Genomic DNA, 16,052 nt, shown 5'->3' on the forward strand with positions numbered 1-16,052 from the left:
GAGAATTCTGAACTGTGAACTTTTCTTTTGACAGTACTTAAATAATAAATAGCCAAAATAATTATCTCAAACTAATTCGTAAATCACATTTGTATAAGTACTATATAAGTTATAATTACAATAATGACATTATGACAATGACAGTCACGACTTTCAAATGACATATCGAAGGAAATAATTAATAACAATATAAATGTATTTAAAAATGCTTATCCGTCTTTCTTTAGTTCACAAATAGAAAGTGCGTCGTTGTATTATCCAAAATGAGAACCCGAAGTAATTCGGGCGTCCGTTTAGATTATTATCAAAGAGTTGTGCATAAGTTAATTTTAGATCATCAGCAACCGGTTACTGGTTTGTTTCCAGCCAGCCCTCATAATGACCATGCGTGGATCAGAGACAACCTTTATTGCATATTGGCAGTTTGGGGACTGTCCATGGCATTCAAAAAGATTGCTGACCAGGATGAAGATCGTGCTAAAACATATGAGCTAGAGCAAAGCTGCGTAAAGTTGATGAGAGGCTAGTATATTTTACTTTAAGCTAGATGTAATCATAAATCTAATAATGTAATCAAACAATATATTTTTTGTTAGGTCTTCTTATGGCTATGATGCAGCAAAAAGACAAGGTAGAGAAATTTAAAAGCACTCAACACCCTCATGATTCTCTGCATGCGAAGTATTCCTCTATAACTGGAAGAATTGTTGTTAAGGACAATGAATGGGGACATTTACAGATTGATGCAATTTCATTATATCTCCTCATTTTAGCTCAAATGACTGCATCTGGTTTGCAAATAGTATTTTCTCTAGATGAAGTTGCATTCATCCAGAACTTAGTTTTTTATATTGAATCAGCCTACTGCACTCCTGATTATGGAATATGGGAAAGAGGAGATAAAACAAATCATGGGTTACCTGAACTCAATGCTAGCTCAATTGGTATGGCCAAAGCGGCTCTGGAAGCTATGAATGAGCTGGACCTTTTTGGTGCTCGTGGAGGGCCTTCAAGTGTCATACATGTCTTGGCAGATGAGGCTCAAAAATGTCAAGCTGTCTTGCAGTCAATGTTGCCAAGAGAATCTAACAGCAAAGAGTTGGACTCCGGCTTACTATCAATCATAAGCTATCCAGCATTTGCTGTTGATGATCCACAGTTAATAACTAAAACTAGAGACACAATTGTTTCAAAGCTTCAAGGAAAATATGGTTGCAAAAGATTTTTAAGAGATGGTCACAGAACACCAAGAGAGGACCCTAGCAGACTTTATTATGAACCATGGGAATTGCGAATGTTTGAAAATATAGAATGTGAATGGCCATTATTCTTTTGTTACCTTATACTAGATTATTGCTTTCAAGGAGATAAGGTCAATCTTACTGAATACATGCAAAAGCTAGAGAAAATAATGATAAGAAAAGATGATGGAATAAAATTAGTCCCTGAATTGTATTCTGTGCCAGGAGATAAAGCACACTTGGAGCAAATAGAACCAGGCAGTCAAGAAAGAATACCACTAGGAAGATGTCCATTTATATGGGCTCAATCATTATATATACTAGGAAAATTGTTACAAGAGGTATACATGCTTATTTCTATTTGAAATTATTCTATAATACCTAACTTATAATTCCTATTTTGTTTTTTAACTATATTATATAAGTATATGCTTGTGATGACAAAGTTCTGAATCAAAGGATTTTTATCATAATCATGTCTTTGAAAGGGATTTTTTTATTAATAATATTGAAACCTTTTTGGATATTTTAAAAAGAGCGATGCTTTTACAAATTTATTATAATAATTTATTTAAATAATTTACAACATTTCAGGGATTTTTAGCAGTTGGAGAATTAGACCCCCTAAACAGAAGACTCTGTTCAGAAAAAAAACCGGATGTTGTGGTTCAAATTGTGATATTGGCTGAAGATAATGAAATAAGGGATAAACTGCTTGAATATGACTTGCATGTTCAAACAATCAGTGAGGTGGCTCCCATTGAAGTACAACCAGCCAGAGTTCTCAGCCATTTATATACATATTTAGGTAGAATTATTTAATTCAGAAAGATTATTTAAACAAATATTTTTATCAAAAATTACTTTTATTATTCTTTAATTTAAAGGTCGTAATAAAAAACTAGGATTATCTGGAAGAAAGTCACGGGATGTGGGCATTCTTAGCACAAGCAAATTGTATTCATTAAATGAACGTATATTTGCTTTTACACCTCAAGTGAGTAAACAACAAAAAACTAATTTACATAATTTCTAAATTTAAGTCATAATATACTCAATGTGTAGAACATTTGTTTTTTAATTATTACAATTTGAAATAACTGTCTCCGTGGTCTATTGGCTGCAGATAGGTACTGCTTTAAATCCCCGGATTAGACCAATAAAATATTTATCAACCAATTAACAATAATAGATCAAATTTTGAAAATTGGCAGTATAACTCCTGACCCCACGGAAAGTGTACCTCCGAGAGTTGTCCACTTGTTTATCCACTATAATATGTTCTACATACTTAGTTAGTCTCACATGGGGATGGTTGCTGTTATCAAAATTTACCAATTGCCATTGTGATAAATTGAAATTAACTACAAACCATATTAAAAAAATTTAATGTTTCTTTTTCAAACTATTTTATTGCTACTTTATTCTATCTTTTATTTGTGGCTTGCGTTATAAAAAGCAAAAGACACTAACAAGTAAAAGACAAATTAAATCTATACTATTTGTATAATATTCTGTTTATTATCGAAATAGTAAAGATTTAACCAGCAAAAAATGGAAAAATTCTAAAAATGTGTCTTCATTTTAATTTTATTATCTTTCAATTCAAATTCTTATGTTTAGTGCTTGAGTAATAATTTTAGTTCAAATATAAGATAAATCAATCATAACAATATGTTCAAGGCCACTATTTATTAAATATGTTTATTCCTTTTTTTGCTTTAAAAAATTAAATTTACACTTTGTCTGATTTAATAGTTTTCTGACATGCAACGATTCTTCATAGCTTCTGACTATGAATTGATGGTTGACATGCTAAAAGCTGAAATTGCTTTCTTGAAGTCTTCATGGCAAAATCTTCTCGGGAGACCGCTTGTGGTTTTGACTTTGAATGACATGAATTTAGGTATTTTTGTGTCTTATGCTCTTAAATTTTTGCTTGCTACTCCTTGTGTTTACTACTTATATATTTGGTGATAACAAAGTCTTTCATAGTTTTGCTGTCCATCTAATATTATATTAACATTTTTCATTCAACATACGTTCTGGTAGGCGTAATGTATATATGAACCTTGAAAATATCATATATAAGAATTTTCCCGCATGGCTTTATAGAATTTTGACTACGAAGAGTACTACATGACGCGAGACCCAGCGTTGCTTGCGAGCACATTTACAGCGAACGTCGCATTTCTTGGTATGAGCTGGAAACAAATGCTTGGAAGACCAACCATCACATTACTTGCTACACAGTACCTGTTAGGTAAACATTACATCACTCTTTTAATATATGTATGTGTAATGTGTTTAATTATTAAGTTTCACATTTATTCAATTAGATGTTTTATCCATTTTATTTTAGTTTATGTCATTCGAACTTTGTTATATTGTTCATGGAAATATTTTATCATTCATATTACACGAAAAAAATGACACTTACTGTATGATGTATATTTGGGGGACTGTAGTATTTTATCTTATGTTCTTAGAGGTTTGTTACAATATAATTCACAACATCTGAATATATATTTTTAAATGCATGCTTTAAATGATCTCAGTCTGTTTATTTTACATAAACATTTTGTATATGTGTGTTGACTTATGCGATCCCAGCTTTTTATTTGTTTTACATTTGCTTCGCTTTCTAAATTATTTTGTGGATACTTTCTAATATGTTATATTTTTAGATCAAGGTAAAATTCCCATGGCAATGATAACTACAATGAAAAAATTGAAATCCGGTTACATTAATGGTACCAGAGTGACTCTTGGAAACCTCGGCGACTTCTTGAGTACATCTGCCATAACTAATTTAAGCTTCTTAGGAAGTCAGGAGGAAGGGTATCCAGATAGTAAGTTATATTTATCTATATGATTGATAAAGATGTGCTTTAGCTTGTTAACGTTAGATTTGCTTTACTTGGCGTTACCAGTCCATTACTGAGTAAATATTTTATAATTGTATTGTAGAATTATGTACCGTCAGCATCCACCTTTTGTAATTTTTAAAGATTTTTAATGTCTAGTACATCATTAAAGAGTGATACTTATTTTGTCTTTTGTAACAAGTTTTCTGCTGACCGTATTTGATGTACGCACGTTAAAAATGATTACCATTTTCCATTACAATATTAATATAGCAGTATTCATAATAACAATAACTGCGACAACATTTATCATACTCGTAAGCAAACCGGGGAAAGATATAGGAAATAATATCTGCATTTTATATTCGTAAATACTTCGATGTATCCCAACGAACCGTGCGGAGCGTGTCCGTCGCACGTCAGTTCGTGGAGTGAGCCGGCGCCCGTTTCAGAGCTGAACCCGCAAGTCCAGAGCTACCTGGAGGAGCACCTGCTGCGCTCGTTCAGCAGCCGCCTGAGCGTGCTGGCGCGCCCGCCGGCCGTGCGCCACGCGCGCGCGCTGCGCCGCCGCATGTCCGTGCGCGGCGCCATCAAGAAGACTCGCTCCATCAACGTCGACTGTGAGTGTGCCATCGAGTCGACGACGTGTCGTGACTGTCTCTCGTTAGGCGGTTTCTATTTCATTATCTATACTTACGTTATAAACCTGAAGAGTTTGGTTGGTTGAACTCGCTGATCTCGGGAAGACTATATCACGCTCCGACCAGTGGGAGCAAAATCATAAATGACTAAATCTGTAACATAACCGAAGGAAGTCGCGACTAAAAATGATATAAAAAATTCTTTCTATTTGAATTTATCTCCACATATTAGTTTGTCTCTTTGGTTCAATCTGTACGAGTGTTTTTTTTTAAAGCCGATACTCTAGGAATGGAAGGAGAATACGTCGGATCCCACTTACTTGAAAGAAAACCATCTTGGCTAGAGGTGGAACCGGGACGTAGTCCGTCGCCGGAAGATGCAAAGAAACGCGCCTTTACCAAGTTAGTAAAATTTCATGTATTATTTTTGGTACTCGTATCGTGTTAGCTTGAAATTGGCACTTTTTAGACACTTTTTTTTCTTCGCGCGTTGAGATCGCATTGAGACTTCCACGCGTTGGAGCCCTTTTATAATAAATATTTACTATTAGGTAAATTCTATTTCTAGTTAATTTGTCATCAAATTACAAGGGAATTATCAATGATAATTAAATATTGATACTTTTGATTATACTAAAACTAAATATTTTTAGCTTTGTCTATTAATAAATTTAAATCGTTTTTTAACAAAATATCAACAATACATAAGACACTAAACAGAAGATTATATAGATGTAATTGTATTTGAAATGTCAGAAAAGAGTATCTACTGAGTATCATCTCGTCTTAGAAACTAGAGTACACTTAGAGCTGGTGGTAGCTTTAACTTTGATGTAATTACGTAAAATGGCGGTTCAGAAGTAGGAGTCCACTTGAAAAAGTTTGTTTGATTTGATTTTATATTCATTATAATTCAGGGGTACGTCGACTACGAGTTTGGGAATAACGACACCTACAATTGAAATAAGCAAGGAATCGACCCCTCCACCGCCGAAAGAAGAAGGTTAGTCCTTATATGATATATTTTTTAAATGTGCCATTCTATAATAATTATTAAATATCTGTATAACGCTATACAAGAATATGAATATTTTCTATTATATTTTTTAGTGTGTTTCAATGACATGAGGAGTAGAAAAACTAAATAAACCTCAAATTGACATATGCCACGTGATTTTCTAAATATTATTTATATACCACAAACCAGCGTTGCAGAACTATCGATAGTTGACCTCGAAAACTATGCAGGATATCGATAGTACTATCGATAATATCGTTTTGATCAATACTATCGATACCATCGATATCTCTCCGTGAGCAAAACTATTGATTACGGCAATACTATCGATACTATCGATAGGCTATCAATACTATCGATAGTCTATCGATAGTGGACTATCGATATGCAACACTACCACAAACAGTTATTGATTAATATATATTTATGTATAATGTGACTCTATTCTCCCTTATTACTTTAATCCACTTTAATCTTACTTCCAAACATTCTATATAAATTTCGCCATAATTCACCTCTGTGGTCGAGGTTTTCATGGGACTTTTATTACTTTCATGCCACTCCGAGGTCCCGAGTTCGATTCCCGGCCGAGTCGATGTAGAAAAAGTTCATTAGTTTTCTATGTTGTTTTGGGTCTGGGTGTTTGTGGTACCATCGTTGCTTCTGATTTTCCATAACACAAGTGCTTTAGCTACTTACATAACAAATTATCCTTATGTACATATATATTGGATTAACAGTTAGAAATATACTTTCCAGGAACAGTAAAAAACGTGCTTCTACGAAATCGAACGATATCGGAATCTCAAAATATATATGCTGAACAAGAAACAGACGAACTGATCGCGATGTTACGAGAGACGGAGAGCCTCGACGAGCAAGGGGACATCTTGCAGTACTTGGTTGACACACATGGACTCGAATTTAATACTGGTAAATTTCCTCATTATTTTACTTTTAAAAAATGCCAATTTTAAATTAATTACATTACAGATTTATTATTCATATTATAAGCTTTTAAATGAGCGTCAACGAGTAAACTGTTTGATTCGTTTTAAAGGTTTGGAAAAATTACAGCGTGTGTAAATTTAGTATTAAGTACATTATGTAACTTCACTTGTTGGTATGTGGTGAATTTTATACCAGCTGTAGTGATCTACTCATCTCTATATATATACCTACAAACTTGAAATTTCGCAGCTAAATTGCTTATAGACATCCTCTAAGAACGAATTTTACGAAACTCCAGCTCTCTCTCCTCTCAACTCCTCCCTAAGGAGGTAAAACGGGAGTTGGAAGTTTGTGTTTTATAAATTTCGCGCGGATAAAGGCGCAGGTTTAGCTAGTATATAATATAATTAATTTTAGCAACGGATACCGGGGTGTTTGGAAGATGGAGCCGTGAAGTGACCACAGTAACTCCTCACCATTTAAACGTAACTTCGTATTTTATCTCATCATCGTTTTAGTTTTGTAGCAACCATCCAGTATTCCATCTAGTGCTCAGTTAATGCGAATGAATATATTTTCAAATTTGATCACATTTATTTATTAATATTTTTAGGCATGCAAGAAAACGGTAAACACGTGACTGTGAAAGACTTACTCAAGGTGCTCTACGAGAAAGCATGCAGTCAGAAGTTGTGGGGCCTCGTGAGACACACTGCTGGCATGCTCGGGAAGAGAGTGGAAGATCTAGCCAAGGCCGTGACCGACTTGCTCGTGAGGCAGAAACAGATCACCGTTGGCATGCCGCCGAACAACGAACATACGATCATTGCTCCTCTACCGGAGAATGAACTAAGACAGCTCATACATGTGGTTTGTAGCTGATCATATAATAATACACTTCATTGCACAACAAATCAAAACAATTAAAGTGAAGAGCAAAAACAGGGAATATACAAAATATACCATAGATTTATTAACAATCTAAAGATTGGTCTACAGTTTATGGTAGAGAGAATAGTCTTGGGATATTTTTTATGGTACTAAATTTACATTGAATTAGTTCGTCAGTTTTAGCGTGAATAACAAACATATCAACATAATAAAAAAAGTAAATCTAGTTTTAATTTTAGTCTTTTACGATTTTATTAGCTTCGCCTGTCTATGTAACGGAATATTTTATCGTGATTTCCACCCACTTTAAAACGTCTAAGGAAATTGAAACCACTGAGGTGTTCTGTCTGAGTTCGAAGGTGGGAGACGAATCTATCGAATTTGAGCTCTTTAATTCATAAAACGAGTCTCATTTTTTATTAATATATCTTTTTGTGTATGTGTTAATGTTGTATATGTATATAAATACAGGGTTCATTTCATTTGATAAAGTATTCACGATGGATAATAATGCATGAACCTAATAAATTTATATAATACTATGTGAAGCTAATATCCTAATGGAAATGTATTGGAAATTTATCTAAATTATCGTAGATGAATACTTTTTCATTAATGCTAGGGCTTTGTGCAGGCCCGTCTGGGTAGGTACCGTCAAATCATCATATATTCTATCGCCTAACCTCAACTCTTATATTTATAGTATTGTTGTGTTCCAGTTTAAAGGATGAGTTAGCTAGTGTAACTACTGTAAGGCACAAGGGACATAACATCTTAGTTCCTAAAGTTGGGGGCGCATTGGTGACGTAGGCGAAGGTTTAAATTACTTACAGCACCAATATCTATGGCCGGTGTCAGTCGTCCTACCTATTCTCATTAAAATTAAATCATTTATAATAAAAATAATAATCACATATAACATTTTATTGCATGCAGTCATTACGTCGTGAAAAACATGGAAATGATGATAAAAAGGTAATTATTCAATAGATTCACCATTTTCATTTCTTAAAAAATGTTTTTAATTATATTCACTGCATGTATTATTAAAATATCATGATTAAATCATATCTGGGTCATTCTATCTTAGTTCACTTTAAATATTTTATATTATTATGTTGTAGGCATATGGTGATGATGAAAGTACAGCCATGTTAACCCAAGAGCTGCTGGTGTATCTCGCTATGTTCATACGAACTGAACCCCAGCTGTTCCTGGAGATGTTGCGTCTGAGAGTTGGACTCATAATACAAGTAAGCTTAACTTCCCACTAATTCTGTAACATTATTAATAATCTATACTTATAGTCCTTCCTTACCTTATAGAAAAATTCCAATATTCCAAAATTGAGAGGCGTGTTGGAAATCCCATTTCCAGTCGTAACTTTGTATGATTTTTTTTTACGAAGCCAGACAGTGAAATCGAATCAACTGGCAAAACCTGAACTAAAAGCTAGTACTGCAAAGATTAAAACTATATGACGAAGATATATATGATTCATAACAATATAGGAAGAATACTATATAAGGATATTATTTTGTAACAGGTAATGGCAACGGAGCTCTCACGCACGCTTTCCTGCGACGGAGAGGAAGCTTCAGAACATTTACTTAATTTGTCGCCTTTCGAAATGAAGAATCTCCTACATCACATACTCAGCGGCAAGGAATTTGCAATAAACAGCGGTAGGAATTAATTTGTATACAATAAATCTTTAATTATAATCGTAATCGTAAATTTTATGAAAAAAAAAACCTATTTAATTATAGTCTACGCCATATTGCTTAGTGTATTATATGTTATGTATACTTAATTTGCATTCATCATTCTCGGTATAATGTAGGGCTATCTGAAATAAAATATATTTATGCATGATGTCATTACGCCTTTGCAAATTTAATACAGTTAAATAAAAAAAAAATCGGATTATATATGTACCTAGTAAAATTATGGCGATAGAGCAATAACTTATATCGATATATCTTCTGTAGTATTTTGTATATAATTATATTTATACATAATTCAATATGCCAATATTTTTTACAGCCAACTCGCTTATTGACATTAAGGAAAAGTTCGCTAAAAATAAAGGCGAGTTATTCGTTTAGTGTGAACAATGCTTGTTTTGTTTACCCCGTGTACGCCCCTTGATCTTAATATTGTTGCCATTTTTATAATAACCAATTATTATAGTAAAAATATAAATTCCTTTAAAATGTCACTAACACAGTAGTTACTGAAATATATGTTAGGCTTAAAGCATACAGTCAACATTTTGGTCACTAAAAAAAACTTTAAAGGATATCTTTTCTGCTGGCAATAAAAAAATATACAGTTAAGTTAGTGCAATATATAAGACTTATAATTAGATTATATTAGATAAATAGTTTTATTTACCGCTTAACACTTAAGCCTAAAATAGTTTTTACATTTTAAAGATAAAGTAATTTATTTAATACCATACAGAATCCTTTATGCGTTACCTTTACTTGCACCGATGTGGCGGGTTTTTGTTTTATTTTTAGTAGCAGTAGTATATTTAGTTAATTAATTGAGGTTTAAATTGTCACATTTTGCACGATCCAATTAAATAAATTACACTTTTCATATCCAATTCATGTTATTTTTAACATCATTTGCAAGATTTTTTTGGCCTTTCCTTTATTATTATCAAATGTTATAATTGTTTCTTTATTACAAAGGATTTAATTTTTTACAGTAAGTGAATTATAAGTGAAGAGGAAGCAATTAGAAGAAAAAACAAAGTAAATAACATTTTTAATTCCATAAATGAAATATATGTTCACAGTTGGTCGAGGCAATTTTTCGATTGTAAGCAACAAGTCAAATCGTTACACAAAGAAATCTCAAATTCTATTGGAAGGTCAAGGACTCCAGGGTACCATAGATGAAGGTAAATATGTATATAAATTATATTATTTATGATTAAAGATATTTTAATACACTATATAAGTGAAGTAAAAAAATACTTTTTGTTTATTGCACGAAAAATAGGTTGTTTTTTTCAAATAAATATTATAAATTTGATTTTTTTTGTTTTTACATTCCGCATCGAAGCAACCGAATTTATTTTGTGATAGTCAAATAAAATTATATCCAACTGTAGGATGATTTATTTATTTCATAATTTTTAGCACCAATAACGGAACCAGACCGTCAAGGACAGTGGTTAAGACGCCGACGTCTCGATGGAGCACTAAATCGCGTCCCGAGAGATTTCTATCAACGTGTGTGGGCCGTTTTGGAAAAGGTATCTTTGCTTTGAAGTTTCTTCGTATTAATTATTATTATGTGTACTTTCTTTGATGATAAATTTCCTTTTTAATATGTCCATCTTTTTATTTTAGTGTCAAGGCCTAGTAATACAAGGCAAGGTTCTACAGCCAAACTTGACCCAGGAGATGACATCCGGCGAGCTGAAATTCGCTCTAGCAGTGGAAACCGTACTGAACTCGATCCCGCAACCAGAATACCGTCAGTTGGTCGTCGAGGCCCTCATGGTACTGACATTGGTCGTAGAGTACAAAGCGGTCAACCATCTCGGCGGGACTATAACAGTCGAACATCTAGTGCACAAAGCTAACCAAATATTTTTAGAGGACCAGGTCAGTCTGGAGAACGTCGATAAATAATTATGTAAATATTTTAAAATAAGAATTTAACGGTAACGTCGACGCAGACGCGCTGCTCCGGCGACGCGACGCTGTGCTGCGCCAAGGAGGGCGCGGGGGCGGGCGCGGGCGGCGCGGGGGCGGCGGGCGCGCTGGTGTGCGGCGGCGCGGCGGGCGTGTGCCAGCTGCTGTACGACAGCGCGCCCAGCGGCCGCTTCGGCACCATGACGTACCTGGCGCGCGCCGTGGCCGCGCTGCTGGCCGAGCGCCTGCCCGCGCACGAGCCCGTGGAGTGCGCCATCACATAGGTCCCGATCGGTCAGAGAACTTTTTGTATCGCATGATATAACAAATCGCATTGAATGTGTCATGTGAAATCTTAGGTTTGTTTGTTTTGTATCTTCATTCCTTCGATTGAAATGGAGTATAGTAATAGTCGTTTCGTACTACAAATATCACTTGTGGTCGATATCAGGTATTTTTTCCACTATCAAGTGAGATAAGTCATTATTGTGTACAAACACAGATGTTCTCTATTTCCTCAATCTCAGGACGGAGAGTAAAAACAACGGCATTACTTGATTTTCGAGGCATGGGAGGGTAAACCTTACAGACTCCGTGCTTCGACTGAGAATTTCTCGACGGAAAAACCCAATAGCTTTTTATTGGCCCAACCACGGATTCGAACCCACGTCCTCGGGATATGCAGCCTTACAAGCTAGCTTAGATTAGATTAGACCCACGAGGCAGTTTAAAATATTACGAAGGTCGAATTTATTGGATCGTCATACTGATTGATATTTACCCAGTAGCTTACTGTATATAGTAAACAACAACTGACTATTGTTCAAATGACGCATTTACACGTGTAGAAGATTATGCGTCAAGCCAAGTGTCATAGTTATTTATTATGCAGCTACATATTTATTTTTAATCTATCTATTTTCATTTTTATAGAACAATCAACAACACTTCTGTGAAATTTCACCATCATAAATTACATGGGACGTGCCCTCGTGGACAACTACAACTACCGCGTCACGTAGCCTATATACTACATAGTCAGTTTAGATATTCCAAATTGAAGATTTCAGTTCAATATATGTATTATGTACTTTTTATAGAAATTGTTAATTTTAGTTTAGACAGTCTATTATTTGAAATATGGTAAAAACAAAAAGTAATCAATTTATCAGAAAGATTTAGCCATAATACAATAAAATTATTATAAAATAACTCACTCCATACAATTACTAATTTTATAATCTGTATTTAATAGAAATATAAAATATACACAGCTATATAAGAACTGATGACAGCAAAATCAAATAAATATTAGTTTAGTTCACAAAATATCTGTCAAAAAAACAAAAGTAATTGTCTACTTCCATGACTACAACTTAATATTTGCTGAGAAACTAATATTTTAACAAAGATTCTTTTCTTGACTTATTTATTATAAAGATTCATAGACAAAGGATAAAATATAAAAAATACATTAAAAATATTTTTGTAACTAGAAAGGTAAAAAATTAAAGTAAAACTATTAAATAAAAATTCAAGATTTGAGATAAGCCAGTGTGACCGATATGTTAAAGTTACTGAAAATGTTTCTAGAAGACTCCATATATTTAGGACGTTATAATTCAAGATTCATAGTAATTATAACAACATATAATAAAGAATTACTCTTATACTAATACCTGACCTAATTATCTCCTACATGGATCAAGACTAACTTTGCTACCAAACTGATGCCTCATCTTAAATTACTGTGAGGAATATTTTATCTTGTGTATGATGTTTTTCAGTATTGGCTATTTTATTTAATTCAAATATATTATGTGTTAAATTTTTTATTTCTTAGTTTATCAATGAAATGAGATAACTTTTGAATAAATGTTATTAAAAATTATAATTTGTATAGATATATTATTATAATTAGTATTGTTTATTTAAGTATTATTCTTGCATGACTATCATTTTGAAATAGATGAGAATTTTAATATACCTTTGGGTTTTTATTTTGTTTCATTAACAATGTATCTGGCTATTCCTTTGATTAACAAAACATGAATATAAAATTTTAATTAAAATAATGGATTATGTATTAATATTTATTCGAAAACTTTGTTTGTTTTCTTTTGATAAAAGATTATTTCACTATACAAAATAATTGTATCTCAGCTGGCATTGGTATCACTTATAATTGTAACTACAACAATACAGTTGCTAAAACACACATAGGTACTTAATATATAAAGTATGTATACATAATTTTACTAACATTAATTTAATAAAATAGATTATACATATATTTTGCAAAATAAAAGATAACTCAGGCAGTAGTCTATCTATTTATTTTCAAAGATACATTCTTTTCTATAACACAACAATTTAATATTATATAACATTCTACATAATTCACTAAGCTTCATCTTTCTTACCAAATGGATTCATTTTTGACAGCCAAGATGTTGTAGTCCTGTAATAACAAATATTTTAAATCAATAACATTCAAGTCATATTTGCAGCTTCATAAATCAAATCAAAATATTATACTTTATTCAAGTAGGCTTTTACAAGCACTTTTGAATCATCATTTAACAAACTATATTAAGTGAAGCTATGACTGGTTTGGAATGTAGATTCTACCAAGAAGAACCAGCAAAAAAACTCCATAGTTACTTTTTTTTTTACATCTAAAAATAGTCATGTTAGTGAAATGCAATTATATATGTATGTAATATATCCTACCTGGACGTCAACAAGCATTAAATCCACGCTTTTTTATCATCAATATAATCTTGTATTGAATAATATGCCTTCTTTACCAATGTATTTTTTTACAAATTATTTGAATTTATGAAAGGGCAAAGTTAAAAAGTCACAGAAATATTAACTAATATTAAAAAGGAAAAAGTGAGTTTATTTGTTTGTTACACTTTCACAACTTAACTATTCAATTACCACAAAATTTTCATGTAACAGTGAAATCAAAATATACTTTATTCAAGTACGCTTTAACAAGCACTTTTGAATCGTCATAGTTCAGTCATAGTAGAAACATCATATTAGGAGTAAAGAAATGGACATAAATCCTACCCCTTGCAAATTCAAGTGGAAACTAGTACATGATAAATTACAAAGCACAATTACTCACGATATGTCCTCAGCTGGACTATTATCACTTTCTTTATTAGCGGCTCTCAATTTTTCAACTAAATTTTTTCTGTAAACACTCTTTAATGGTACCGGTTTGTTAGCAGCTTCCTTCATTTTAGCAACTTTGCTAAGAGCTTCGTACCAGGTTAACCCATACCATTCAATTTCTTCAGGTGTGTACTAAAATTAAAAGATTATTTTTATTTTAAATACACAGTAAAATGACATCAATATATAAAGGTTCCAGATGTTTATTTGCACTTACAGATGACAAATAGGTCTTATATTCATTGTAAATATCTTTTTGTTTTGCTGGGTCATATTCATATCGTGGGCAACCATTCATCAGCTCAATGAGTATTTGTTTTTTCAACTTTAAGGCTAGCATAGACACCAAATCACAGGCTGGTGTTTTAAGCAAGTAATGATCAAATCCATAGTGATCATTAATAAGTTTAATAGTTCTATCAGTTACAGTTACTGATAAATTTGTATTTAATATTTCTGATTTTACAACAGTTCTCTTGAGAACAGGCACCCAATAATGTGGAACTCTACGACGACGGGGATCGCGCTTTTGAAAACCTAAAGAGGAATAAATCATGTAATATGTGTGTTATTAAATAAAAATGCAAATCAACAATTTTGTTAAATACTCAAAATATTTTTCTAGGTAAATTTAAATTGATATGATATTAATTGGAAATATAGGTTTTTTTAATTTTAAGCACATTTGTTTATCATTAAAATGGATTTAATTTATACCTTTAATTACGGCCTCCCCACCCCAAATACCCTCATGAATTTCAGATGGGTATTTCAAAGGTATGGGGATATTTTGAACGGGCAATGTCTCTCCCGTTAACTCATCACGTTTCCATTTACTCTCTTGAGGGACATAATGAACTGCAGCAGGTTTTAATACTTTCCATTCTCGCCAGAACTTCTTATAGGCAGGTGGAAGGTCAGTGGCTATGCCAATTTCAAATCTGGTCTTTTTCTTGAACGTTTTAGATAACTGACGAGCGGTTGCCTAAAATAAAAAACAAAAACTTTGTTGTCTTTTTTAACTTTACATCCGATAAGCTGATCATTATGTTCAACAGTGACAATAAATTGTCATGATGCAACAAATATTGTAAGTTTAATGTTATTTTATATTGGAAATACCTGGATACGAGATGAAGCCATCTAATTAATTTACTTATAGCAACATAAACGGGAATACTTATAAATGAATAAAATCTTTGGCGTATTTTATTTTATTACTTTAATTCTGTCAAATATAAAAGTATTGACAATTAAAGGTTACTAGTGAAGTATTTTCATAGATACAATGATTCGATTCGTGTCGTTTAATTTTAAAGATTTTACCGGTTATCATATTCTTATCATATTTTTAATACTAATTAATTAGAAATTAATTTCAAATAAAATAATACTTATCAATTTATATTCTTAGTCCTAATATAATCATCAAAATGTAACATATACATTTTTAAATATGTTGTATACCTCATATTATATATTCTTTACTTTAATTTTATTATCATAGTTAATTTTTGTCTCTTAAAACCGAAATAAATTCAATAATATTTCAATACAATTTACTCTGTGTTATTTCTAATCTGTGCTGACGTGGTTCA

General features: G+C 32.4%; 2 protein-coding genes across 8 annotated transcripts; one reads left to right on the forward strand and one right to left on the reverse strand.

Moving 5' to 3' along the window:
• The first annotated feature begins 127 nt into the window (after positions 1–127).
• Positions 128–13,251, forward strand: LOC113397553 (probable phosphorylase b kinase regulatory subunit alpha). Of its 7 annotated transcripts, none has more exons than XM_064219497.1 (20): positions 128–522; positions 597–1,582; positions 1,836–2,049; positions 2,129–2,238; positions 3,000–3,147; positions 3,929–4,093; positions 4,561–4,728; positions 5,025–5,151; positions 5,667–5,752; positions 6,527–6,700; positions 7,332–7,588; positions 8,546–8,584; positions 8,734–8,862; positions 9,156–9,294; positions 9,656–9,700; positions 10,419–10,523; positions 10,765–10,880; positions 10,978–11,235; positions 11,310–11,559; positions 12,199–13,251. In XM_064219497.1, exons 1-19 carry the CDS (start codon positions 264–266, stop codon positions 11,547–11,549), a joined length of 3,765 nt encoding a protein of 1,254 aa, XP_064075567.1. In that variant the 5' UTR covers positions 128–263; the 3' UTR covers positions 11,550–11,559; positions 12,199–13,251. The 7 variants fall into 7 exon arrangements, with proteins under 7 accessions (XP_064075567.1, XP_026491742.2, XP_026491743.2 ...); XM_026635957.2 differs by lacking the exon at positions 3,000–3,147 and adding an exon at positions 3,357–3,504; XM_026635958.2 differs by lacking the exon at positions 3,000–3,147 and adding an exon at positions 3,357–3,504 and having other exon boundaries at positions 11,310–11,549.
• Positions 13,252–13,582: 331 nt separating this feature from the next.
• LOC113397556 (large ribosomal subunit protein bL28m) lies at positions 13,583–15,721 on the reverse strand. The gene is made up of 5 exons (XM_026635966.2): positions 15,577–15,721; positions 15,172–15,439; positions 14,672–14,991; positions 14,405–14,586; positions 13,583–13,726 (listed from the first exon to the last, which is right to left on the reverse strand). Exons 1-5 carry the CDS (start codon positions 15,595–15,597, stop codon positions 13,669–13,671), a joined length of 849 nt encoding a protein of 282 aa, XP_026491751.1. The 5' UTR covers positions 15,598–15,721; the 3' UTR covers positions 13,583–13,668.
• Positions 15,722–16,052: the final 331 nt, after the last annotated feature.

This window comes from Vanessa tameamea, chromosome 3, assembly GCF_037043105.1.
Source record: "Vanessa tameamea isolate UH-Manoa-2023 chromosome 3, ilVanTame1 primary haplotype, whole genome shotgun sequence".
Classification (NCBI taxonomy): Eukaryota; Metazoa; Arthropoda; class Insecta; order Lepidoptera; family Nymphalidae; genus Vanessa; species Vanessa tameamea.

Excerpts from the sequence above, each read along its gene's own strand:
- LOC113397553 (XM_064219497.1), top strand. The coding sequence starts at position 264 with ATGAGAACCCGAAGTAATTCGGGCGTCCGTTTAGATTATTATCAAAGA. Across the intron at positions 2,239-2,999 it reads TATTTGCTTTTACACCTCAA|TTTTCTGACATGCAACGATT; the intron begins GTGAGTAAACAA and ends CTGATTTAATAG. Across the intron at positions 9,701-10,418 it reads AAAGTTCGCTAAAAATAAAG|TTGGTCGAGGCAATTTTTCG; the intron begins GCGAGTTATTCG and ends ATATGTTCACAG.
- LOC113397556 (XM_026635966.2), bottom strand. The coding sequence starts at position 15,597 with ATGGCTTCATCTCGTATCCAG. Across the intron at positions 14,587-14,671 it reads ATAAGACCTATTTGTCATCT|TACACACCTGAAGAAATTGA; the intron begins GTAAGTGCAAAT and ends TTTTAATTTTAG. Across the intron at positions 13,727-14,404 it reads AGTCCAGCTGAGGACATATC|GACTACAACATCTTGGCTGT; the intron begins GTGAGTAATTGT and ends TTGTTATTACAG.